Source organism: Mauremys reevesii, linkage group 26 (assembly GCF_016161935.1).
Source record: "Mauremys reevesii isolate NIE-2019 linkage group 26, ASM1616193v1, whole genome shotgun sequence".
Lineage (NCBI taxonomy): Eukaryota > Metazoa > Chordata > Testudines > Geoemydidae > Mauremys > Mauremys reevesii.
Window position 1 is genome coordinate 3,349,554 of NC_052648.1, and position 26,600 is coordinate 3,376,153.

At 45.4% G+C, this 26,600-nt stretch overlaps 1 protein-coding gene across 2 annotated transcripts in view; it reads right to left on the reverse strand.

The window, feature by feature from the left end:
* Nucleotides 1–50: 50 nt before the first annotated feature.
* The window catches only part of TMEM259 (transmembrane protein 259), a 31,508-nt gene continuing 4,958 nt past the window's right edge, over nucleotides 51–26,600 (reverse strand). Inside the window, exons 2-11 of one of the 2 annotated variants that reach the window (XM_039515635.1) lie at nucleotides 21,645–21,911; nucleotides 19,251–19,374; nucleotides 12,838–12,948; nucleotides 11,283–11,405; nucleotides 10,878–10,978; nucleotides 8,734–8,791; nucleotides 7,944–8,027; nucleotides 7,157–7,289; nucleotides 6,608–6,707; nucleotides 51–5,516 (exon numbers count right to left, since the gene is read on the reverse strand). In XM_039515635.1, coding sequence (XP_039371569.1) covers nucleotides 4,656–5,516; nucleotides 6,608–6,707; nucleotides 7,157–7,289; nucleotides 7,944–8,027; nucleotides 8,734–8,791; nucleotides 10,878–10,978; nucleotides 11,283–11,405; nucleotides 12,838–12,948; nucleotides 19,251–19,374; nucleotides 21,645–21,911 — 1,962 coding nt within the window. In that variant the 3' untranslated portion in view covers nucleotides 51–4,655. Of the gene's footprint in view, nucleotides 5,517–6,607; nucleotides 6,708–7,156; nucleotides 7,290–7,943; nucleotides 8,028–8,733; nucleotides 8,792–10,877; nucleotides 10,979–11,282; nucleotides 11,406–12,837; nucleotides 12,949–19,196; nucleotides 19,375–21,644; nucleotides 21,912–26,600 lie in introns of both variants that reach the window. The other variant, XM_039515634.1, reaches the window with a different exon arrangement.

Below are 26,600 nucleotides of genomic sequence, written 5' to 3' on the forward strand. Positions count from 1 at the left end.
TTTTGAACTCAACCCTGGAAAACCAGCTGCTGTTTCCTTTCACGTCTTAAATCAAACCAGTGCCTGGAGAGCACGTGCAGAGGCTCCTGGTTGGGGAAGTGGTGGAGCTGCCTAGGAAGTGGGCTGTTACTTTAGCACAGATCACAGCAACCGGGAAACGCTCCCCAGGTGGTTCAGGGCCCGACTCACTCACTGCTTTGTTTTAAATTAATTCCTTTGTATCACAGCTGGGACCCAATTCCCATCCTGCTGCTGTCCTTTGGTAATGGCAAACACATTCCTACCAAGGAGAACCTCACTTCAGAACCATTTCAGTTACATAGTGATTACTGCAGGTGAGAGGACAGGACCGGCTTTTCGCAAGGGTTCAGGGTTAGTTCTTTCCCCGCTGCCTCGGACGGAAGAATCCTTCCCTATTTAAAACAGGTGTTTGGGGAAACTAGATGGAATCCACTGAGGAACTAAGAACCGATGCCTCAGGCTAGGAAAGTTTATGCCGTTTAGGATCCCTTCTCTCCCCAAAGGTGAGTGTGTGAGACACGGAAGAGACACCTACTCGAATTTCCCTACATCTGAGGGTGACAGTTGTCCAGAAAACGCTGTGCAGGGGTTTGGGTGATGCAAATTCTAAGTGTTTCCTTTCGCTAGCAGCGGCTGTAACATTGGTTGTAAATAAAGTGTACAAAGTTGAAGATTTTAACTAGAATAAAAAGCAATGCAGACGTCTCCTCCCAGCCACCCCCTTCAGATTCTGCAGGTGGTTAAATGTGGGGGGAGGGGGTGAAAATGTAGATTGACTCAGGAATCTGCTCACTAGCTCCTCCAGCCCCCAAGCTTGTGGAAAGAAGCTCTGTCCAGCTCCCTCACCAGCAGGAGTTTCTCTCCCCATATTTCCTTCACTCTGAGCTGTTTTTCAAATGCAACAGTCAGCCTGGGATTAGGATTTTATTTAGTGAATTAAGATTTGAGTTAGCAAGGCACAAAATTGCAGAATTTAAGTTGACAGAGCTACAGGGAATCTGTCACAAAACTGTATTTTTGAGTAAAGCTGGGGGTGGGGGAAATCTCCTTCCACCTTCATCCCAGCAGCAAAAGGGTTTTATGGAGAGGGTAACTTCTCTTCCGTCACGGCAGGACTCCCTTGCCAGCAATGAGCAAGCACAAAAGATGGTTCTGGTTAAGACAATCCCTTCGTTTCAGGCAGAAGGAAAGTCCTGGCTTGCCTCATCTCTGATGTGCTGGAAGATCAGAGATGCAGGTTGAGAATGCAGCAGTCCTACACGTAAGAGGGTGACTGACCATGAGCCGGGCAGCATTAAAGGTCCAAAGGGTGCTGTCCAGCCCTCTGAAGTTTGAACAGAAAATGTATTTTTTAAAGGGAGGTCAGTAAATCTGAGAGACGGAAACCCTGGTCGCTCAGACCCAGACCCTCAAAAGTATTTAAAGCTCCCAAGTCCTCACTGTAGTTCGGAGAACTAGCTACAGAAGGGCAGCAGCAGCTTCGCCATAGGGCTGTGCAATGAGCCTCCGGTCAAAGGCTGGGTGCTCTTCTAGCCCCTCCAGTGTTATTCGGGGGGTTGGCCTGGGCGACCCAGGGCAATTCCCTGCTCCACCACAGCCTCCTTGGGCAAGTCACTTACTGTGTGTGTCAGCTCCTGCTCTGTAACAAAGGCAGACTAACAGTGCCCTACCTCCAGGGCGGGGAGGTGCTCAGATCCTATGACAGGCTTACACCTAGGCGCTGAGAGTACATGATACTGTCCGGACTGAAGACCAGGTCCAGCCTGCCCAGGACCCCAGCACGACCGTTAGCAAAGCAGCACCACTGACGCCGTTAGAGATAATATTTATTCTATATACAAACACATTTTGTACATTAATTAAATAGAATGAACTCTAGCCTTCATTCAGCAAATGATTTGGTTCATTTCCCTCCCCCCCCCCCCAAATCCTACAGCTGTTTCTGCTGCCTTGTGCTCTGACCTTTACAACCTGCCTAGAAGCAGCATCAGATAATTGAGGGGGGAGATGTTGGCTGGACCCCATCTCGCTCCTGAGGAGGTTGGGTGTAGTGAGAGGGGTCCACCAACATATCGGGCCCTGGCCAGCGCTCTCCATCTCCAGCAGCAGCAGCATGTACTCCCTAAAAAGGGGTTTCTGGGGAGGAAAGGCAGAGAAACAGAAAGCGAAGATACTGTCGGAAACCCCTCTGCGCTGGGCAGCCACTGACATGGCAAAGCCTTCGATCACACGCCAATTCCCCACCCAACAGCACCTTCCCCATGTGCTAAGCAGTGGAAATGCCAGAGGGCCTCATTCCTGGGACTGATCAGACGGGAAGAAAACACCAGCTGCACTTACCCTCCCAGATGAGGGCTGCTTAGCTCACGTAGACAAGAATGGAGCCCAAGGACAATTCCACAGCTTGGTCTCTGTCCCCCTGGAGACATGCCTCCCAGCGCCCCTCTAATCAAGGGGGGCTAAGCCCCACCCTCCCCCATGGCACTTCCCTTTTCCACCACATATGCCACCTTTTCCTGAGTTTATCTCCCCTCTGAGTCTTGCTGGGGGAACCGGACATCACCTACCACAAACCCTTCTCCAAAGGAAGCAGCTCCCAGGCTGGGCATTCCAGTGCAGGCTGAGTGAACTAGAAAACGCTGCTGCTGCTAACAGGCTGGTGTCTAATGCAGCCTCTCTAACCTGGGTACCAGATGTCACCCGCTACAACTAGTTAGTAAAAAGGTGTAGAGCCGGATAGCCCTTCGGCAAACTACAGTCTACCAGGGTGAGACACTAATCTCACAGCTAGCTTTGCCTCTCCTCTCAGCAGGACAGTGCTCCAGGAGTCCTTTTTGCCTGGGAGGAGAGGGAGGGTTTATCTACATTTCTTCTTGGCTTCAGTGTTCGGGTCCTTTGCTTTTCTCCGGAACCATCACGAGTAACGGTTTTCTACCTGCAGTCTCCCCTTTTGGTGCTGTGCCAAGGGGACTTCTCGACTCATGGAAGGGCCCAATCTTAGGGTGTGAAGGTGTCCCATGCATGGGACAAGGCACTGAAGAGACAAGCTAAGCCACCAAAGAGTGGAGCTGGGTGGTGACCAGGCTACACACATGCGTCCCTGAAGGCTCTTCCATGAATTATGGAAGCTATAGTTCAGTTTCTAACTCATGTTTTCAGGCCACAGCCCCTGGCTCGAGCTTACCCAGTCTGTGTGCTATGCGTTTAAGGTGCTGGAGTCAGAGAGCCCCTGCCGGAGGCCATGTGGCAGCCAGAAGAGCTGCTCTCCTTTCGGGGGTGCAGTGGGAATGGAAAAGGGAGGATAGCCATGGGGATCCATCCCAGAATCAGCCTAGATGGTTCCAAGCACACCCCTGCCACCTGCTGGGGAAGCAGTATGAACCTATCCGCTCAGACAGTGCTGACCGGCTCTCAGAGATCCGTTAGCACAGGAAAACAGCCTCATGTTTCACCTCTCCCAGGACAGGGTTGCCACTGGTAAGAGGTCAGGGGGAGAGTGCAGCAGAAAGATGCTTAACTACAGCTAATCAAAGCCCTATTTCCCAGCTTCTCTACTGCAATGATATCTGGAAAAAGGGCACAGGGCTTAAGATGCACTTTCCCTAGCGGAAGGCCAAGCTTGCTGATGCCCTCTGGGGATCTCCAAAGGAGACCTGAACACCCCCACCACACACACATTCTGTTAAACTGCAGTTCTAAAAGACAGGAACGTAAGGAAACTGCCACCCGTATCTTCTCCCTCCATTAATACAGACTTGTGTCTCACCCTTTAAAACCTCTGCATCTTCCTAAAAATAGATAGAGCTATATATAGAATTTGTCTTTGCAATAGCCAACTTTACTCCTTTGCTAAGTAGCCAGAAAACCCCTATACAGTCAAGCCCACATGGCTGGTGAGGAACAAGAGCTGAGAACAGGGAGATTCAGCTGCAGAGAAATCAGCTAGACGCTACCTAACTGTCAGAGTGAAGATGTCAAGCAGCATCCACCGAAGCTCCCCTGATGAAAGGAAATGACTCTTAGCTCCAGCAAGTGGTTCCTGACAGCCCCTGAAGTTCGTTTCCATTTCAGTTGATGAGCTTTCCTGCCTGTCTTTCCAGCAATACACCACATTAGATGCATCTCATCACAAAGATTTTTTTTTTTTTTTGGTTAAAACAAAAGAAATTGTTTAGTACAATTTGGGTCACACTTGCAAAGGCAAGTAGGGCTAACAACTCAGTCCCCAGCAGCTGATCCAGCCGGTACACCTGGAAGCCCTTCCTTGTAAGAGCAACGCAGGAGAGGAAGAAGGGGGAACCACAGAAGTGTGACACTGACTAGCCCAAATGCAGCAACCCTGCAGCCCTGTTGTCTGCCAATGGCTTAAGAAAAACGTGGGGCCCAGCAGCTTGCATGCAGTGAAGAACCTCTCTCTGCAGGTCTAGTTGCAGAGGGATGCTGGGTATTAATGGCTCCCGGCTAGTCTGTCCTTTTACACACATACACATCTACTGTCCAGGGGAGAAACGTACTGCCTCTTTCCCGCGCTCCAGCTGCTCTGCCTCCACTAAAAGGAATTATGGGGGAGGCATGGGGAGAAATAAGAAATCTAGACTCCTTCTGGACTGCCAGAGATCAAGGAGAGAACAAGCTCAGGACAGGCTCCTGGACTCTGGTTCCGAGTGAGCTTCGGAGCAGGCTGTACCGTCCACTGCTGTTGGGCAGGGGGCGGTCTCCCCATGGTCCCCAAAAGCACTATCCAAATGCTTGACCAGATCAGTATCTTGCGTGAGGGGCTGAGGGGTCTCTGCCAGGTTACTGTTTGCAACACAGTCCTTTCCACTAGGTTCTGCTTGGCTCAGTGACTCCCCTGCAGCCTCAGTCTGCTCAGGAAAGGAAGGACTGGGGACAGACCCACCATCCTCCTGTGCTGGGACAAGGGGGGCGGCTGGTGTGTCTTCTGCACCAGGGGGCGCATCTGTTGCAGGAACCACTGCTGTTGAAGAGACCTCAATAGTAATGGAGCCCATAGCAGTCTCCACGTGGTCGCTACTGACTCGAATTCGGGCTACCAAGCTTGAAGCAGCAGCGACAGCAGCATCCTGTGGGCTCCCATTGGCTATGGCTTCATGCACCCTGTTTGGCTCCAAGAGGGTAGTGCTCAGGTCAGACAGAAACGAGGCTTCTGTAATGATGGCAGCAGTTTCAGCTACCCAGTTCAGATCACTCCCTACAGAAGAGGCTGTAGCAGCTGCAATGGCAACAGCACTGGGATCCTCGCTGGGAGCCAGAGAACTGGGGCTGCTGCTTTCTGCGGTGGGACCAGCTGCCGGATGGGGCCGCCTGCCACCCATGTCGGTGGGGGCGGCTGTAGTGTTGTTGTTAAGGTTGTCCTGCAGCGTTGTTTGGGTCCCTTGACCCACCTGCTGGTTCTGCAGCAGCATCTCTTGGATTCTGATCTGCTGGAGGATGGCCGGCAGCTCGTAGTGATGGAAGAAATAGATCATGGAGTGCTAAGGAACACAAAGGGAAAGGAGTTACTTGTTGGCCAAGATCTGCCAAAGAGGTTTTTGCTGCCGCCCTGTAGAAAGCCTGTGGCTTGGTTCCCTTAACTGTTGTAATCACAAGAGCAGGGGAGTGGCTAGGCTGCTCGGCTCATACTGGAACCAGAAACGTTCAGGATTTAGAGTCAAACCTAGACATTTTGGGAAGGATTTTCCGCCTTCCACTGTGGTACCTAGAGGCCTCTCCAGCAGCTTAGTGGGGCCACAAAAGCCCTGCAACCAACCAGGGGACCACAGACTCCAAGCCTCTTAAGGAGGGATGGGGAGGAAGGCAGCAGCCAGGAATATCTGGAGTTTCTATGGACAGCTGACAGCTGGTGCGAGGTGTCAGGTCATCAGCCAGAGACACTCAAGTCCTCTAGCCACAGAGCAGGGACATCAGGCAGCGGCAGTGCAAGCATCCTCTATACCATTCAACCATCACCACAGGCATCACCTGCATGGGGAGTTCTGCATACGCCCATTCAGCCCCTGGCCCCCGAGTCACAACCCTCACAAAGAGATCATTTAGGAAGGTGCCTTATGGTTATCTGGACAGCTATTCAGTGGGAATTTGACCGAGACCCTCTACCCTGCCCAAAACTCACTTGCCATTAACCCTCAATCATTTTATGGGTCCCATTTTAAGTCACTAATGGCCACAGATGGATTTGAACCCATGACCTAGAAGTCCAAGGCCCTGTATCTTAAGGGATTTGGCAGTTTCATCCACCCTTTACCCTCATGTTCCCAGAGAGTGCACAGATCTCTTGGTTAAGTGAGGATTTCTGTTCAAACCCAACTTTGAAACAGCTTTTATAGAGTCTACATTGTGGCGTCAGTGACTCAGGGGTAATTTACTCTAGTCTGTGTCCATCCATGCACAGCCATTCAAGTGGCCTGATCAGTTTCTGACTTGATATTTTAAGCCTTAGATTGCTATCCAGCTCCCTCATAAGGTTAATGAAGTGACCACGGGGAGAATTAGCTCTAAGACATAGATCTGTCTCTCATAATCTGCTCTTCTACCTAATGAGCAGCAAAAGAAGGCCACTGCTTACCTGGATGAAAAGCCATGAGGTGACCAGAGCCAGACTGCTGTACTGCCCATTAAATCGATAGTGGTATGCATAGAAGGCAAAGTGGTACAAGTAGAAGAACCTGGAAAGAGAAGGGACAATAAGGAACAGGACGTAACCACAGAGAGAACCCACCCACCCCAGCCTGCAGAGGGGATTTCCCATTGAGCTGCTGTGAGACCTTGACTAATGGGTATTCTTGACTTTCTCAGCAGACATCGGTGTTCATCTAAATACAGAGCAGGACTGACAATGGGCAAATGTTTGAATCAGTTTTAAAAGGGAGACTTCCTAATAGTTATACAGGAAAGAGCCAGCTTGTCTCCAGAATATGGGCTTCAGACGCAGGAACATTGGGGGCCAAGAAGGGGAAATAGTGGCTATCCGAAATGGAAGCCAACCCAGCACCGCTGAATGGAAATTTTAAAGAAGCCTCGCATCGCAGAATAAAGTGGCATGCGATATAGGTCTGAAGCACATGGCTAGTGATGGAAGTGCACATGCTAGAAGGAGAATGGGCAACTCTCTTACCTGAGCCAATGCCTCTTACTAGTATTGGTGTGGCAACAGATGGCATCATACTGGTCCGCCAGCCACACAATGAGGATGATATAAAACGCAGTGGTGGTGTCATTGAAGAACTCTGACATAATGGCCTCCATGCCTGCCGGACAAAAGATACTGACATGTCAACTAGCTGCGGGGCCTGGTCAATGTGTAATCCCAGCTCGCCATTCTCCAGAACCAAAGGGTGCACCCGGGGTAAACACTACCTAGCAACTGGTGCTATGATGCATTTGCTGGATTGCAAAGCAAATGCAACCAGGCACAATGGAGCTGGTTTCTAACAGGGGATGAGGTAAAGCACGAAGATTTCCTTGCTGACTGGAATCTTCACCTCTAGCGTTAGCCACAGCACAAGATTTATTGTTTTTAAATGAAGTTTTGGGGGTGTAGGACATAGGTCAGGAAAGCGAGAGACGGAGAAGTAGATCAGAGCTATACATAATGTACACACACACGATTACCTCCACCCCCAATGCACAGCTCTGAGAATCACTAATCCTGACCAGCCCTAACCCAAGTGTGGGTATATTTCTACTGGAGACTAGGACAAAAACACCTGACAACAAGGTCACACCAAGTTCCATGACATATTACATCTCTGCAGGGAGTGAGAACATTAAACCCTCAGTGACGCAAGGTACAAGGGAGGGATTGTGTGTTCAATGCACCTCGAAGCAACTTGCTACACTAAGTTTGTTTCTGACCTGCTCAGTGTTCTTCCTTTATGTAAGGAGTAAATCCACGTTCTTACCTACTAGAGCCAAAATGACAGTGAGTAAGGGAGCAGCAGGGAATGCAATGGTCATGTTCATCTCCAGCATCTGTAAGAGGTCCACTGCAAGAAGGAAAGCAAACCACGTAGGGCTCTCAACAGCGCATGGAGCAGAGTAACGCGCCACAAACCATCTTTAGAACTAGATGCAGGAGTGCATGGCTACGAACTGCCTACAGCTCACAGAACACATAGGCCCACACTGGAGCAGGCAACTGGTCTGACAAATCCTGCCCTGGCAATGACCTATACCCACTGCTTCAGCGGAAGCTGAAATCCCCCAGAAGGCACCAGGGATGCACCTTTGGGACAGTGGTTTTTTGACCCCTGAGGCATTAGGCCATGTCCTGAAACATGGGATTTGCATTCAGCCAACCTCAGATAAGAGGGGAAGTGGTCACAAAGGGCAACTTAAAGAGCACATTTTTCTGGAGAATTTAGGCTAAATTCAGATCTGATGTAAGCAGGAAGAAAAGGAGTCTAGAAATCAATGGAGCTGCGTTCACACTAGGACAGAATCTGTCCCTTGGTCACTAAGCAGCGTACTCCAGGTGGCAAAAGTCCTGCCATGTCAGCTTCTGCTTTGAGTAACCTTTGGAAAATGTTACCGTGTTTTCCCAGCTCGAGGATGACAGATGGGATAAACAATCTACTGTCTCAAGTAGGCTCAAAGCTCTTTTCCTGCCCTCCAAAGGGGGTGGGTGTTCACTAGGGCACGGCATTATCCCAAAAGAAACAGTTTGTAGGAGTGAGATTCAGAAGCACTTACCAATGAAGACAAAGATCTGATGATGAGAGTAGCGCAACAGCATTGATACTGACAGAGTCTGAAAAGGCAAAACAGATCAGGGTTAGAACTGGACTGCCCTGGGAAGTTTGTTTTCCCATAGAAGGTCGTAATATGATAGAGTTTGTGCCGATGCGCCATTGTGGGATGCACTGAGACAGATATTACAGACACATGCGAAATCTTTGAGTCTAGTGTACCAAGTTTTTCACATCCGAAGAAGTGAGCTGCAGCTCACAAAAGCTCATGCTAAAATAAATTTGTTAGTCTTTAAGGTGCCACAAGTACTACTGTTCTTTTTGCGGATACAGACTAACACGGCTGCTACTCTGAAACAAGTTTTTAATGTTATCTGTATCTCTGTGAACCAGCAATTATATTCTGGCTCCACGGGGGAGGGTTGCCAAACCTTCTCCAAGAACAAATCATCAGTGTGGGGCCATTACAGCAAACCCTGGGACAGGTCCAACTACGAAGAGAAACCACCTCCTGGGGATTTTTGCATATACTGGTTCAGACTGGGTTCCAGAGGCCCAGGAGACAAAGAAAGGCTTCTAGTATAAAGGCTCAGCTGAACTGACTCAATTTCTCAGTTTGATCCAATAACTGACAAGTCATGCCTCCAGCAAAGTGGGTATTCACCCTCGAAAGCTCATGCTCCAATACATCTGCTAGTCTATAAGGTGCCACAGGAGTCTTTGCCGCTTTTACAGATCCAGACTAACATGGCTACCCCTCTGATACTTGACAAGAGATTGTAACCAAGAGGGCACAACCCTGATGGAAGGACCCGAAGGACTGGAAAACATGCCAGGGTCTGGAAACACTTAGTAAACCTAGCATGCGTGTAGCACGTTTTCTTGATTTATGCTACGATCTTACTTGCTGGGATACGCACACTGAAGGGCAGAAGGAATTGAAGGCTAAATCTTCAGTCTGGAGAAAGAGAGTTGCAGTACTTTGCTCACAGAGAGGTGACGGCTAGAGGTTTGAGATGAAAGGGGTGCCCTTGAGCAGACCGCAGAGGGGTCAGAGGTGCACAGTTAACCTGCAAACTGTGACATGTACTTGTGAGGTTCTTTGGCCTGGGCTATGCAGGAGGTCAGATTAGATCGGGGTAGGCAACCTATGGCACACATGCCGAAGGCGGCACGTGAGCTGATTTTCAGTGGCACTCACACTGCCTGGCCACCGGTCCGGGGGGCTCTGCATTTTAATTTAATTTTAAATAAAGCTTCTTAAACATTTTTAAAACCTTATTTACTTTACATACAACAATAGTTTAGTTCTATATTATAGACTTATAGAAAGAGACCTTCTAAAAACATTAAAATGTATGACTGGCATGCGAAACCTTAAATTAGAGTGAATAAATGAAGACTCGGCACACCACTTCTGAAAGGTTGCCGACCCCTGGATTAGATGATCATAACAGACCCTTCTGACCTTAGAATTTATGTTAACTAAGAATTTGATAGCTTGTGGGGATTTTTCTTAGCACCGTAACAAAGCCCAAGATTGTACTGCACATTTCACTCTTAGTTTAAAGTAGCGCTTCTTTGGTGCGTTACAAACGGTAATTAAACCACATGCTGTCCCTGTGAAAGAGATAGGCAATTAGTTTAGCTGTAGGAGGAGTCTAGTTCTGACAAGTTAAGTGATGCCCAAAAATCAAAGCAAAAATCTGTAACAGAGTTGAGACCAGAACCCAAAGTTCCAGCTCTGTCCCAGTCCTGTGCACCTCCAGCTAGGCCACACACTGTCTCTGAGAAAGATCACAGAAGACTGATTTATCTTCATGCGAGAGATATTTAAACACCTCCTCTCACCAGCCATTAGATTATTGTTTTACATGGTCTTGCATCAAAGGAAGGAGGATCACTGCCCTAACTCTGTGCATAGTGGTTTGGCATCTATGATATCTCAGCCTCCTCTGCTTATTGGTTTCATCAGGGTCAATTCTGCATTTGCAAAAGATTTTAAGTCTATTGAGTAAAAGTAGCAGTGGCCTCTTGTGTTAATACAGATGTAAGGCACATACAAAAGTTACCAAAAATCAAGTCTTAAATAGCACCTGGCAAGCCCTAGTCCAGAAATCCAGGCAGCACTGAAACAGTTTTACTTACAAATATGACCATGATAACAAAGGCTGCTAGGTACGAAGTCCTAGCCATCCACATGCTGACAAAGCGATAGTGCTCCCCAGACACCACGTTGCGGAGGAAACCTGGAAGAAAGAGAGGAGCCTGGTCTGATTAAACAATAAATGATAGGCTGAGCTTCCCGTATTGGTGCATCCTTCATTCTTATTCAGCATAGGGCAGGAGAAAAATCTTCCTTGTGGCCATTATCCTCTCTCTTCTCACACTTATTTCATTTTACTTGCCTGGTGACCATCTCCCCATGGAGCCGGGTAACCGTTCTCGGTACTAGGGCATAGTCAACAGGCAGGGCACACCATTCATGCACCCACAGACTCCATGCACCTCCTCTAAATATTCCACCACAACATTGTTTCCTGGTGCCTTTACCTTTGTTCTCTTCGTTTTCAGCTAAAGCTTTCACGCTGGACATTAGAATGTCATCGTAACCCAGGAACTCGTCCAGCAGCAGGCGACTAAATCGGTCTCCAAAGCACTGGTCCCTGGTGGGATCTGCATGAAAGGTAAAGAAGATTCACTCTGTTCAATCAGAGGTGAAACCACGGAGCAGGAAACTCTACCTGTTACTATTTACCTCAAGACCCATCAGATGCTCTGTGGTGCTGTGTGAGCAAACAGAATTCGATTTCCAGGCTTAGACTCTCCCTCCTTAAGCCAGCGGAAGTGGCGCACTTGCCCCAGCTAAGCATGGCGCTCCCTTGTCTGAGCCTTTTAGCAGGACAGTAGGCATAGTACTGTAGAAACACTGGCTTTTGCAGTGGGATGAGAACGGCCAATATGGACAGAAGTTCTTCACATGGCAGAAACAATCAGGAAGTGTAAGGACAGGGAGATGGATGGTTACAGTGAGATTCAGAATTAAAGCAAAAGGATCTTAAAATGTTGAATCAAAGTGACTCAACATCTCCGGGTAATTCCAGGCACTGATGGAAAAGTTTCAGCATTCCACCACAGAGGTGGCTGCCATGATTAGGTCAATATAGTGACATGAAAGTGCTACATACATTCAAATGAGTTTTATATAGACATGTAATAGCTCACAGTGCGGCTGGGATCCATCTAGATGAAAGGTGGAATATAAATGCAAGCCATTTTTAGTAAGGCAGGTAGGGTGCTTATGTAGGAATTTGAAAGATCAGACCAAATAAAAACACCACCTACCTTTAACAGAGAGCCCTGTAATCACTGTTTAATACAACAGAACACACCACTGCTTGCACTACTTATGTCTAATCAATCTAATCTGATTGCTGCACATATTTTGGCATCTGATTAATTAAGATTTTTGGCACTAGAAGGTATAAGACTATACTTAGTCCTTGGAAACTTGTTAATTAAGAGAATATCAGTGGACTAGAACCCTGTCACAAGATAATGGTCCCTGTGGCTATGCAGGATGCAGAGATGATTAGAGATAAACACCAATGGTAAGGAGACATGCTCATCATTGGCTCTGATAGGGATAATCGCTCCTGACAATAGGTGTCAATGTTGTGCATCACAAGTGTTAAGTCTCTGAGGGCTGCAAGCTATTTTGTTTCTAGCCTCTAAAGTTTAAAGCAAAGGAGGAAAAGCAACAAAATAATACGAATTGGGCAGCGTTTAGGTTTGGTCTCTTGAGATTCCTTCCTGGGAGGGACAACTGCTCTAGAAAATAACACTAGCCTCAGATATTGAAACCGATTGCTTAGATTCGGACTCCGTAACGGATGCCTGGGCATTGTATTGGAAAGACACTGCCTGTAAAGACCGTCCTTCTCTGAACGCGAGCCCCCTCCACTGTTATAAAAGGTTACTGTGCGATTGAAGCAAAGGTAGGTATGTGGGGGCATGGCTAAAATTGGGGTGTTGGCAAACAACATGCAGGCATTTTAGAAGAGTCTTGTCAACTAATGCATGAGCCCCGGTCATGTCCCTTACATACCTAGTGTCACCACCATGACTGGGATGCTGAGACGCTGACGAGTGCTCTGAGACAGGCGTAAAAACCCGTACTCCAAAGAATACTCCACAATGTACTCTTCCTGGGGCCACACTGCAAGAGAGGAAGGCAAAGGAGACTCAACAGCAGTGGATACACCCCTCTTTACCCCATCCCCTCCTGAAAAGCAGGTTTGCCAAGACACAAGCACAAGCGGCCTTTTGTCATGTTAAAGCTTTGGTTGCACTTTTTACATCACTCTCCCCCCCCCCCCCACAGTAATCCCACCCCATTAACATGGATAGGAGTGAGCCCTTTGATGCATTTCCCAATGGCGTTCACCCCAGGAGATGCACTGGGTAGATATCAGCTGTTGGCTTTGGGGGAATCCCCTCAACCACTTCAGCAGGAGTATCACTAAGGAACTGTCCACTCACTTTGGACTTAGGGCATTGAAAGGTGCCATGTTTATAGCCTGGGTTCCCGGAGTCCTACCTACAAGGCCTAGGGTTTTTAAAAGGAGCCCATCCACTACCTTGATAACTAAGCAGGATCAGCAACAGCGCAAGGCTTCCGCATGTTATTCTACCAGAAACTCCAACCTAGAGGTAGACGTCTTCATGCCTAGTGGTCTCTACGCAAACTGCCCCATCAGTCGGGCTAGTATTAGTCTTTTGAAAGTGACCATCAACTCATTTCACAAAGGTCATCAAATGGTAACAGCAGCAGGTCACTACGGTTCAGATCATGAGACTCTCCCAATCCCATTCTCAATCCCTAATGTAGGGGCCAATTTAACAAAACCTTCAGTAACCAGGCTTCAGCCACAGACGGTAAAGCAGATGGAAGAACTCCAGCTCACTGTCTCTGAAGACCACAGATTTGAACCCTCCTCTGAAGCAGAGCACAATAAACCAGGAAGGCACAGCAAAGGGAATCAGGAGACTAGACACCACATATAATAATGGACTTGAGAGGATGTTATAGGCCCTAATGAGAACATGTTCTGTCTTTCTCTTTCCCCACTCTGGCCCCCAGACACGGGACATTTGTTGGACCTGTGCTGAACCATGCTTCTGCCCCTCATTCCATTCCCCATCCAAGAGGGATCATTTCTCAAATGGTAATCCCTGTTCTGCCACTGACTTGGCTTTGCTTTCAGAGTGGTAGCCGTGTTAAGGTGCCACAAGTACTCCTCGTTCTTTTTGCTGACTTGGCTTTGTGACCTTCACTTCTGGGCCTCTGTTACCCTATCTGTGAAGGCAGGATAATACCACCCATCTCGCAGAGGGGCTGGATCTGATTATCTCTGGCAAGGGCTTTAAGAGCAATGAATTGAAGATATTACAGAAAGACAAGGTCACAATATACTCTAGGACTTCAGTTTCCAAAGCAACCAGCTTATAACTTCAGCTACAGACAAGGAGCAGACAGACTCAAAAACCCAAAGATCCTGTTTTTATTCACATTCTCTCATAAGAAAAAAGTGACAGATGAGCATTACCCACTCCAGAGTCACTAGTGCCTTAAGGAAAAGCTTTGAAAGATATCCCATTTAGAAACAAGTCTGCTTAGAGAATTGCCTTCCACAGGTAAGACAGCAAGGTTTTCAAGAGCTGATCGGTAAGAGTTGTGAAGGTTTCCTATCAAGAGTGAGGCTGGGCCCAGGGGAGGCCTGGGACCTGGAACAGAACGGATTTCTGGTAGAGGACAAATCGGTGTTTAGTGTGAAAAGGGGAACAATTTACAATGGCAGACATCTGCTGTGATTTACAGGTTGGCTCCAGAACGCCTGCGCTCCTGGCACTGCGCCTGCAGGAACGGAAGCCTCTCAATCTTACTCTGTCCTCAAGTGACTTCTTGATGCAGGCCCCCTTCAGCTGTTGAAGATTTCCTAGCAGACTGCGAACATAAACCCGTGATTACAACGGGCCTAACAGGGCTTCACGCCAGGAAATATGGATTTGTTTGGCCCTGCGAAGTGCTGCCCAGGTTGAAGTTTTTTGTGCTAGGTGCTACAGCCTTATTATTTTAGCAGAATATTTTTGTCAAAAAACGATCACTTGGATGTTTCAAGCATTCAGAGGCGGCTAATATAAGTGGATGTGGCTGTATCCTGTGTTCTACAGCTAAATGACTCACCCCAAAGAGCAGATAACAAAAATACATCAATCCATAAAAGATGTTTTTTGGCAAAAATTAAATATCTTTATGAAGAAAGTATCTTTCCTTTTAAGGCCAGTTAAATCAATGAATACAAAGAAACGTACACAGCTCTGGATCAGTTTGGTGAAACAACCACAACGCGAGGGTCTTTTTGGTGGGAATCTTCCACTCCTCACCCCCATTACTTGGACATTAGCCAACAATTAGTCCCAGGCAGAAAGTCATTAACCTTTGCATACCATATAAGCACTGAAACCAGAAGTCATGCTTGTGTGGGTTGCAGAACAGGAGAACTGATCTCACAGTGATAAAAAACAAGTTAAAATTGCCTCTCTTTTCCCACTCAGTCCTTGAGGTATCTGAACACAGCGGAACAGGAAATCGGGTAGCCTAGTTCTAACCTGCTTGCTTTTATTTATGTATCTTTTCTTATAGTGTAGGTATTGATGTATTGGAATAGGTTTATAACCTTATATTAAAGTACATTTGGCTGTAATGCAAGAGACCTACAGGCAAAAAACCTGTATGTTAAGCTAAAGCAAAATTAGCGTATCTATACTGGGCCCTTTTACCCAGAAAGTAAAGTTGACCTTTATCTTGTTTATCCTATACCTAAATAAATAAGTACCCACACCTATGTCTATGACCTTTTAAATAGACCAATAGACATTGGAGAATGGCACAGGTGGGTTTTCAGTGTGGTACCCACAGACTTAACAAGTACACCACAAGAGACTGATGTGCATACATAACTGTCATCAATATGCACATACATATTAACCTATGGGGTAAGTGTACCCTAACATTTCTGTGGATGAGAAATGAAATTTGGGCATAAAAGGAAGAATTTCCGGCACTTGCCTTATAAAAGAAGTGACCCGCCTCAACAGAGTGCTCCATTCTCACTCCATCTACATTTCTCACTTTACTCCATTTCTTACCTATTCTCACGTACTTCCTCCACGCTATCTATCTACAATAACTGCTACTATCAGTAGGCTAGACTTGTTCTTAAACTTTCAGCTTCAAAGGAACTAGGATAAGCTCGGTTTCCCTAAGTTTTATTCTTTGTTTATTAGGTTTTGATTTTAAGTTTACGTTAGTTAAGTAAACCCTAAGTTCACTTTAGTAGCTCGTAGCAGTAGTTTCTTCTAAGCACTGCAGCCCTCACTCAAGAATTAAGAAACCTGAACTGCAAGGCTGTTCCCGTGTCTCTTACCACCAGGTTATCAAGGAAGGGTGAGAGTATATGCTTTGTTGCATATAATACTATATCATATGTATCGTTTGATAGCAGTAATGCAATTGTAACTTTGTAATTCTGGGTATTTTACTAATTACTTACTATTATTAATTTTAATAAAAAGTCTTTAAGGCTATATCTGTCTCAGTGTGAGCATCCTGTCATATCCCCGAGGGTTCTTTGTAAATTCTGTGGAGCCTGATTCGGGACAAGAACTTTTATCTTCTGATCAAACAAACTGGTGAGCCTAAAACCCATACTATTAATATTAGTGATTATTAATAAAATTAAATTAAATAAGAAATTAAATAAATTAAATTCCCATATTATCCAAATTAATATGATCAGTACACCCTAAATCAGGCTACACTCCGCATGGTTGTAATCAGGATTTGACGCTTCACAGTGTAACATGTGTGTAAAGAATGACGGACAGACACACCTGTGCGCATGTGTTTGTTCTCCAAAGGAATCTACGGCAGAGATTTATGCAACTTCCATTTTCTACACATTTTGGCAATGCTGTAAGAATGTTCTCCTACCCCCGTCACTCTGACTACAATAAATGGTAAGTAGACACCCCACATGGGACAAAACTACTCTGCTTTCTTGGCAGGACAAGGTATACATGTAGCTGCCACATTTGCTTGTCCCAAAGGTTAACTCATGCAAACCTGAATCAACTCAACAGCGTATGCCAACTTGGTGCTTTAAGATCAACACCATGTGCCTCCGTTACATTCATTATAAATGTATATTTTGGAGGCAAAAAGAAGCTTAAATGTGTTGTTCAAAACTGTCTTCTTCAAAGTACATTTTTCCTGCTCTGAAGCTTCCCTAGGTCTCACAGCTGCAGTTGGGCCTGCTGGTTCTAACCACAATCAACTAACTTCTCTAGAGTTACAACGTCTGAGGAGACAGGAACTGCTGCTGCTTCCAGAAGGGCCAAAACCAGAGGCAGGAGCAATAAGCAGATTTAAAAAAAAAAAAGAAAGAAAAAAGAAAAAAGCCTTTTCACATCACTTTATGATGATTGTTATGACTGCCTGCTTAAATGGGAGTTTGAAGTAGACACTGTCTGCTGTGAGAGCCCCAAGACCAGAAAAATCCCCTGTTAAGGAGCAGCCAATCCATTTAAAGAGGATTTTTCCAAACAGTGTCAGAGTATTCCTTCCTTCCTTCCTAAAGAAGGCAGGCCAAAAGAGAGTCAGGCTTCCCATGATGAAAATATTTTTAAGGAACACAGATTAAAAAAGAAATGCAACTTCCTTTCCTGAGTTACCAGCAACACATTATGGAAGAGATTTGCAGCTTCCCACTTGTTACCTACCCAGTAGGTGATGAAAGCAGACCGGTCAGTTTTACTTTTCGGTTTTCACTGGCAGCACAATTGCTACCAGTTTGCAAAACACAGACAAAGGGTTTAAATCTCATCACAAGAATTGCTTTCATTTAGACCATGAAAGCATCTATATCCATTTATTTTAATGCATCTTACATAAAGATTAAAAGTTGGGAACTAAACCATGCCCCTTTAATTGGGGAAGGTAAGAAGATGAGGGAAGAGTGTCCTATTTCCATTCCCACAAACCTTTGACAAGATCACTTCTTTACAGTATAATAACCAAGTGCGACAGCACCACCTATTAATTTCTCTCTCCTCTCGTCGGATGATTTCCATTGAGAACTCAGCAAAAGCAGAAGAGCCTATTCAGTGTACACTACAGATAATATGGGGGACTTTTGCACAGGCCTCAATGATGGTATTGAACCCAAAAAAACCAAACCAAACAAAAAAACCCTCTGTGATAGATACGATATATATTTCATTCCCAAGTCTAAGCAGTGTCATGACCCCCTAATCACCAACTCAAGTTCAGGACTAAATCAATCCTGGACAAGCACCAAATAAAATACTGCAAGATCAAGGGACTAGTGAACATTTTAATGTTAGCGCTCATAATCCTTCATAGCTAGAAAGAATGGTTTAGACTGCTGGAAAGCAAAGAATCCCAGTTTTCCAGTGAAATAAAACATCCGTTTCAGCAAACAAGATACGCTAACTATTAAGTCATTCCAGTTATCATGATCCTACTTCAACCCATATGTGATTTTAACAGCTATCTAGTACAGACAGAAACCAAAGCATTATACCATACGTATGCCTTGAATTGCAGTTTAAGGGATAACCACTCATGGTCTCTTTCTAAAAGGTGTACAATATTAGCTGCTAAAATCACGTTGCAATTGAAGTAGGGAAGATAAAAGCAAGATGGTATTCTGAATGATGTGATTCTAGCGTCTTCATCTCTCGCAATCTGCCAGGGTTAAGATCAGTGGATCAGTACAAATGCTTTCAGGAGGAGTTAGCTATTCCTGGACAAAGGATCAGAAAATCCCTACTAGTACTATTAAGAATATGAATTATAAATTAGATTTACTGATTCCACCACCACCCCTCCTCCCTCGGGACTTTCTTGCACTCCTCTAGAGGATAAAAAGACAACACAGTTGCTCAGGTGAATTATGGGGGAAAAGGTGAAGGGGAGTTTGGTTCATCTTCTTTTGGCCCATCTGGCATTGGCCACTGTCAAAGACATGATACCAGACCAAACAGTTTGTTCTAGTATAACCACTCTTGTGATGCTTTATCAGTGTGGCCTGCCACAGCTGGAGGATCAGCATAACATACCAGATATTACTGGCAACAAGAGATTTCAGCAGACTTCACAGCACAAGCCTGCTCCCTCCCCAGCCCTCCAGCCAAAGAGCAAAGTTCTGCAGAACCAAAGTCAGTATTTGTCAATTTCACATCATTGGAAGGCAAGGGGGACATCTGGAAAACACTGAAGGTTGTTATGCAAGTGCCTCGAGAAGCCAAGAGGAGTGAAAGGGAGGATATACAGGTGAAAGGGGAGGAGGGAACATGGATACCAGTGTAAGTTGTCTTTACCTGCTCTGGCTAGCATCTCAAACTCGGACACAGTCTCACTCAGAGGCTGCATACCTTTAGTGGTCGCCTCGCTAAACGAGAACTCCTGGCTTTCGTTCTGGGTCACCTGGGTCAGTGCCTCAGTGCTGCTCGCCCGGGGTGGCTTGAGAAACACCTTGGGCTCGATGTCCAGCTCAAACTGTTGAAAAACCATTGGAACGAAAGTAGCATTAGTGCTCATTTCGATTCTGGGCTTCCAAGCCCCTCCCCATCCAGTTAACAAGTCAAACACTGAAACAGGAGGAGGAAAGAGACACAAAACCCAACCTTTGCAAGCGTTCATAGTCATGCCTTAAAACAAACAGAGCTTTGGACTGACAAGAAATGGTGGAAGCCTGGGGAGAAATGCGTCCTGTTTGGAGCTGGACGTAGGGTTCTTGTGGGACTACGCCAGCCTGGTGTGTTCAGGGTAATTACCCTCTTACACGTGACAGAGTCCCAGTAGACTTCAAGGACAGAACGAGCTGCAGAATGTTGACAGCCTGCTCGATCACAGACAAACAAACTGTTGATAGGGCAGCACAAAATCATTGCTTATCACATTTTTGAACCTGAGGTGGCTGCACCAGTAAACCAGAACAGCGGACTAGGAGATCCCAAAGTGAAGGGCCCCACAGATTAAAGATTTTAAAAGCCAGGAGGTACGGGGAGTGAAGTTACAAAGCCTCTATTTAGTTACTAGAATTCATGTATGTGAGCCAGCTATGTGGAGGTGATAGCCAACTGCTAAACTGGAGAAATGCCATGAACTGTACAGGTACATTGAATTTATCTATACATCTATGGCTGCGTCACCATAATCTACCACCCCAAGTTTTAGTCTAACACTCCAAATCCCTTTGGAGCTTCAAACAGCTTCCATATTTTTATCTGAACCCACCAAAGGGAATATTTCTCTCCCATCCCTTTATGTGTTGATTTCCTCCCCTAAAGCTAGCCCTAGCCTGGAAAGGCTAAGATTCAGTCCAGGGCTAATAGCAGCTTTTCTGTGCCTAAAAATATCACAGCTTTTCAGTCTGGTGTGTTGTAGCCCAGCAGATTAAAAAAAACAGAGCTTTCTACCACTAGAAAGAGGACGCGCAAGCTGGCGAGCTGACCCATCAGCTGGGGAAGGGGAAGTCACGTTGCAAACAAAGGCACAGCTCCAGTTCTCTTCACAGGACTCTCTTTATTAACAAAGATTCAGAGCAAGTTGCCACCACCCAAACCTGTCTCACTGCCCTACAGCTCTTTTCTTCCAGGCCTTTCACAAGCCTCCCTGTTGAGGTTTCCCCACAACCAGCTCCTGAAGGTGTCCTCCTCTCAGGACTTCTGCCACACAGCTGCAGAGAGCCCTTCCCCTGACCCTGAGTATCTCCTCTCTGGTCCCCTGCCTGAGAATGCAAGTTCCCCTTGGACACATGACTAGAAACGGGAGTATGACCTGCATACAGCTCTCTGGCTTAAAGGGCCCAAAGACCCACCGCTCAGTTACAAGATTTCCCATGGGACTCAGCACTCCTCTCTAGCTCTGACAGGGACCATGGTTTCAGACTTTGAAGCAGAGGCATTTTTAGGTACAGAAAGGCTATTTTGGAGGTGATATTTTCCATTTGTTTGTTTTCATTTCTTTTCCCCTCTGGGCCCTATACTCATGGCATTTAACATCACCAGGCTTTACAGACAGGGAGATACAAGAAATAATCCCAATACAGTGATTTAAAAACCTCTAAAAAATACCTAAAAATAGTTTTGCTGTAATATATGACACAGGGGGAATAGATGATGACATGGGATAAAGGCTTTATTGGTCTGAGTTTGGGAAGATCACATTACCCTCACACACACACACGATATGCTGGAAGAGGACAGCACTTATCGCAAACAGATGCGCACATCACTCCATGGTGAGGGGGGATCCAAGGAGAAGCAGAATAGGTTATTGCTGCTGCTCAGGAAAATTTCAGACACCTGTGCATCTGAGTCAAGCTATGCAATAGCGCAGCCCCAGGAATGCCTAACGGCACTTCATGCACGGTCTGCTTCTAAACAAACCCCCTCCTGCCCACCATTTTCAAATGCACTTTTCAGTGCCTGCAAAAGAAGCAATGCAACAAATAGGAAAGGGCTGGCTGGCGCAGGGCATTTTCCACAATGGGCCTTCAGCTCTAGAAATCACATCTCCCACTGGGTCAATGGAGATGGAGTTTACTGGCCTCCACTGTATGTCCCAAGACCACTCTAGTGTCACAAGTTTCTGCTTGAGGTGGCATTTGGAGAGGTCAGAGGTTCTTTTTAAATTTAAGTGATGAGGGGGATATGACAAGGGTGGGGTATAGGAATATTTCACTGGCGCCAAGCCAATCGGTAAAGTTCTTGCAGGGAGCATGGAAACAAGGGAGCACAGGGAGCACATGGCTAAACCTTTACCTTGACAGAGCTGTTTTCAAACATCTCCACGGTCATTTCCTCCTCTTCCTCCTCCTCCTCCTCATGCATAGACTCAATCACCATTCCCGGGAATTTCTCCACCTCGCAGAACTGCAGGAAGATGGGGGCTCGGCTGGAGTTGCGTTGTATTTCCACCCGCAGGATTCCATCGCGCGGCCACTTGTCCCGCACGTGCTCCAGGCAGTTAATGGGCGAACGGGAGAAGGCGATGTGAATGTAAGCCAGGATGAACAGCACAAAGAGAGCCTGAAACAGCAGGAAACAAGGAAGAGATCATGAGTACAGGCTGGCTCCTTCTAAATCTGCTACTTTTACAAACTCACATGCTTTATAGAGGTTTCTTGCTAACCAGTAAGATACATGGATGTGTCTGGGCCAACAGACACAGAAATAGCCTAGATCTTTGAAGCATTTCAGTCTTGACAGTCTAAGCATCAAAATATTAACAGCTAAAGTTCCTGGAACCAGTTCACCTCTTCAGCTGAGCAAGGCCGATCCAGGGAGTATTTTGCCATGAACCTGCATCAGCCTCTCATCACACCTTGTAAAGCTGAGGCCTGTCTGCTGTGGGTGGATATTCAAGAGGCTTCATTATACCTTTCACAGGAGTAGAAATTGGCCCTGGTGTCACTGACCAAAGTCTCCCCATTCACACACTTGTTGCACAATGTGATGTATGCCGAGTGGCTGCCACCCCCGAAAGCAGCTGTATTTCAGCAGCCTTGTATGTATATTGTTTGGGTTTGTTCACATGCTGCAGGGATCTAAAATGTTAAAACCAGGGCCAGATTCTGACCCAAAATAGTAGCATTTTACATTCATTTTGCACTGGTGTAAATGCTTGCACAAAGGGGCAAGGCAGTAGATAATCAGGCACCCAGTCTTTTCTGAATAGGAGGCACAATATCAGTTCTACTAGCAACTGAGTTGGCAATAATGGTTACCAGATAGTGGGTTGTAATAGCCATCTAATATGGCAGCAGAGGTTTGTTTCAGAGAAAGAAACTGTCCTGGATACCTCTGGGAAGCACAAAGTTTAACTTCCTGGTTTTCCTCAAAAGTAACCTGTCTTCCAAAAAATGCACACCACCCATTTACCTTTGGCTCTCCTCACCCCACTCTCGTGCTATTTTCAAATGCTTGTTTGTTGGCAAACAAGCCATCCCTTACTAGACTTTCCAATCTGACCCAGAAACTGGTTTCCAGGGGAGGAATAGACTGTATGAATCCACTGGGCCAGAATGTTCCAGGAAGTGTAACTCTAGTAATTAATTCTCATGTATTTATTCCCAAGCCTCTAGAATTCAGTTTAATATTGACAAGGTCCTTGCTTAGGTTGGTGCCAACATACAACCTTTGCTCAGGAGATATCACAAGTCATGAGACAGTCACTGGAAATGTTTTAAAGGGACAGAGTCAGATAGTTTTAGGTCTTACTTCAAAGACTTTCATTAAACTTTTCTGTTAGTTCTTGTGATTTTTTTTTTTTAAAGTTTCCAAGGACAGAGTTTGAATTTAAAACCCATTTCCTTTCTACTTGTAGAAAAACTGCAGAATTGTGCTAGTGAAAGATAGCTAGTGAAATTGACCAGCCTGTTTTCATGCCCCATGCTGAATGGAGCTCAAAACAAAATACCAAACAGTGAAAAATAAGCTAATTTTTTAAAGACACTTTTGACCTTAATAAACTAGGGCTTTGACAAGAGCAGATAAGGACATTTTTTTAAATCACAATTTTTAACCTAATAATGATCCATTAACAGCAAAGTCCCAGAATTTACCAGGGTGAACATATCTGGTATATGTTTCACTAAGAAACCATCTTTGATGAGTGCTAAACACTGCACATTTTCATTACCCCACACAATGTAATGAAAGGAATGGGAATGGTATCTCAGGATCAATCAAATCCTGTAAGAACATGACTGCGAACCAAGTACAGCTATCAGACTACACAAACCTTCCCAGATACAACAAGCCTGTCTGATTTCTGGCTTGGTAGAACTCCCCTACTGTATCTTACATATGCAGAACGCGCTTAAGGTTTGCATTAAGGCTTCCTGGGATAGACGATCTTTGGTGCTTGGCTGCTGCTTAAATGTGGTGTTATTCCTTAGTTTGCTGTTCAGCTGTGTGCTTTTATTGTAAGGGAGCTAAAAAAGCCTCAACAGTAGAAGTATCTGGATTATTTGATGTCTAGATCAGATAGTACCCATTATTGCCAAGACAAAAAGTACTCAAAAATAATGAGTCAGACCTGCCCCAAAATCATGATGTTAAAAATATATGTTGGGTTCTTATTTGCCTTCTGGGCTTTGAGCCTGTAAGGTGCAAATCAGTATACATTTCCAAGCTTTTCTCTGCAACCATGAGATCTAATTTCTGAGCCGGCTTTAAAATATCTGTAAGTGCATCTACACTCAGCCACAAGGCTGTTCCTTGTTCCTTCCCAATATTAAACAGCAATTCTGCATCATAGGATCACCTTCTCCAGGGAGGGCATGAGGCAAACAATGCTGAGTCTATTCCCTGGGCACTTCCTCTGTGAAAGTAAAAAATAAAAAAAAAAGGCATCCAACCCCTTTAGATTGTATTTTGGTGCCACTGAGACCGTCAACAGGGAGCTGGTACCAAATTAAAGCAGGTAACATAAAAGAGCTACTACACTGAAAAACATGCTCCAATTGGGGACATTCCTTGGACACGAAAGGTGGGTGTGTTGTATTCACTACAGGAAAACTGCCAGCTTAAAGGGTGTTTCATTTTAATCTGGCTCCCCACAGCCCCAGCTGCTGCAGTTCCTACGGCTGTCCCCCGCCACTTGACATCACCAGAGGTGAAGGAAGCAGGATTTGAGAAGGAGCGCTAAGATCTGCGGGAAGGATTAGTGACCAGGTGGGGAAGTCAGGCATTTCAAACCAACAAGGGCTGAGGAAGAAGCCTGCCGCTAGAAACCTTTGCTATTTCTTTGTAATCATCATCTGATGGTCATATTTTTGTTGTTTGTTCCATTTTTAAGGTCCCTACAGCTCCAAAACACAGGCCAACTGAGGAGAGACTGACAGATTCACTTTGATTATGCTTCTACAGCTGATGCAAAGACAGGGAGAGGAGGTGTCCAGAAGAGGCACTAAATATACACCCCCACCCCCACCTTCCAGGAAAGTTCTCCCATTATTCTAACTGCATTGGGGGGAAACAAGGAGTGGTCTTGGGGCTAGGTACTGATACACTCTTACAAGCCATTAACAAGGGGGACCAGAAGATTCCCTCCTATGACCCTAGATCATCATTAGAGGGCTAAATGGGTGGGGAGGAATAGAGGATTTAAGCAACTTTCTGAGAAAATTCAAGATATTAAGGAAAAAAGCACAGTGAGACCCCCAAAAGAATAGATATTTATGTGGATAAGAAACAGATCTGCAGTTACACTGGTTAGAGGCTCTCTCACATATGGCACTAGTTAGAGTAAAAACATATAAGGTACCTCAACCCTTATTTTATAGGATATAAGCCAACCACCAACAGCCCAGAATTATGAATCTTTCATTGTTGTTTGCAGAGTTGTAGCTGTGCTGTCCCAGGATATGACCTAAGGAAGAGCTCTGTGGAACTCAAAATCATGTCTCTTTCGCCAAAGTAAGTTGATACAATAGAAATATTAACCTCACCCACCCTGCCTCTCTTGGAGTTAGGAAGAAATTTCACCCATGAGCAGCTAGTTATTGGATCATGGAACATTATATCTAGGAGAGAATGTTTCCTTTTTTTTTTTTTTGCCATTTAAGTGCAATGATTGTATGATGAAGTTTTCACAGTATATGTGTGTGTATGTACAAAATATGTATATTTAACTGAATTATGAAATGTCACATTTCAGATCTTTGTACAATTGCCTTGAGGTTTCTGAATCTGAATACTGTTTCTTGCTCGTCTCTTTGTTTTTAAATAAAACCCTTACGATTGGCATTAGGTAGGAAAGTATGTTTCATAAGCAATTTTTTTTGACTGTTGGCCAGATAAAACAAGTATATCTGTGTCTGTGCACTGGTTTATATAAAACTTATAATTGTAAAATGTTCTTTTTAAAATTAACCAGAAACTTGTTACAATTTCCCATGTGTTAGCAGACTCTACCCATATGCATCAAGGCACAAATCCTGCTCCTATGGACTTCAATGGGACCAGGATTTGGCCCAAAATGCTGGCTGCATATTCCTTATGCCCTATAACATCAGTGATAGTGTTAGCAAACTTGTCACAGGATATCATTTCAGCCTTTACCAACAGCAATGGCGTCATGAGGACTGCGTATTGGGGTTTTCAGGCAGAGGTTTTTTAGTCCCATATAAGACCTATATGAAAAGGCAGGCCTCATCTTCTCTAGCTTAACCAAATTCTTCCTGAACTTCATTCACCTAGGCTGCTAGGTACTGGGGGAATTCACTGCATGGATAATGAAAGACAATCTCTCCAATCCTACACGTCCACTGTTGAAGGAAACCAAAATTAAGGGGAAAGGTAGGGGTCACTTTAGTTTTGTTTACACAGAGATTTTACCACCCACTCCAAACTTTTCTAGAGAGTCATGTTTAAAACAAGTGGGCCTCTTGAGTAGTTAGAGCATCATTGCAGATCTCAGCATAGACAGGGCCTTAATGATCTTTAAAGGCGGATGAACCTATTGGTTTCATTTATACAAGGCCTGCTAAGTGAGATGACAAATGGTACAGCTTCAGCTTTAGAGAGTATTTCCAGATCATTTGCAGTTTTCTTTCCATTGAATTCTCTCTATTTTGGAAAGCCAATATATTGTCTTTAGTAACCTGAGATCTATGCCGGCAAAAGTTCACTTCAAACAAGCATTCCTTTGATTTGTTACTAGGTTAACTGACCAAACAGGAAAGGCAACTTGAACTCAGGTAGGAAAGCTTA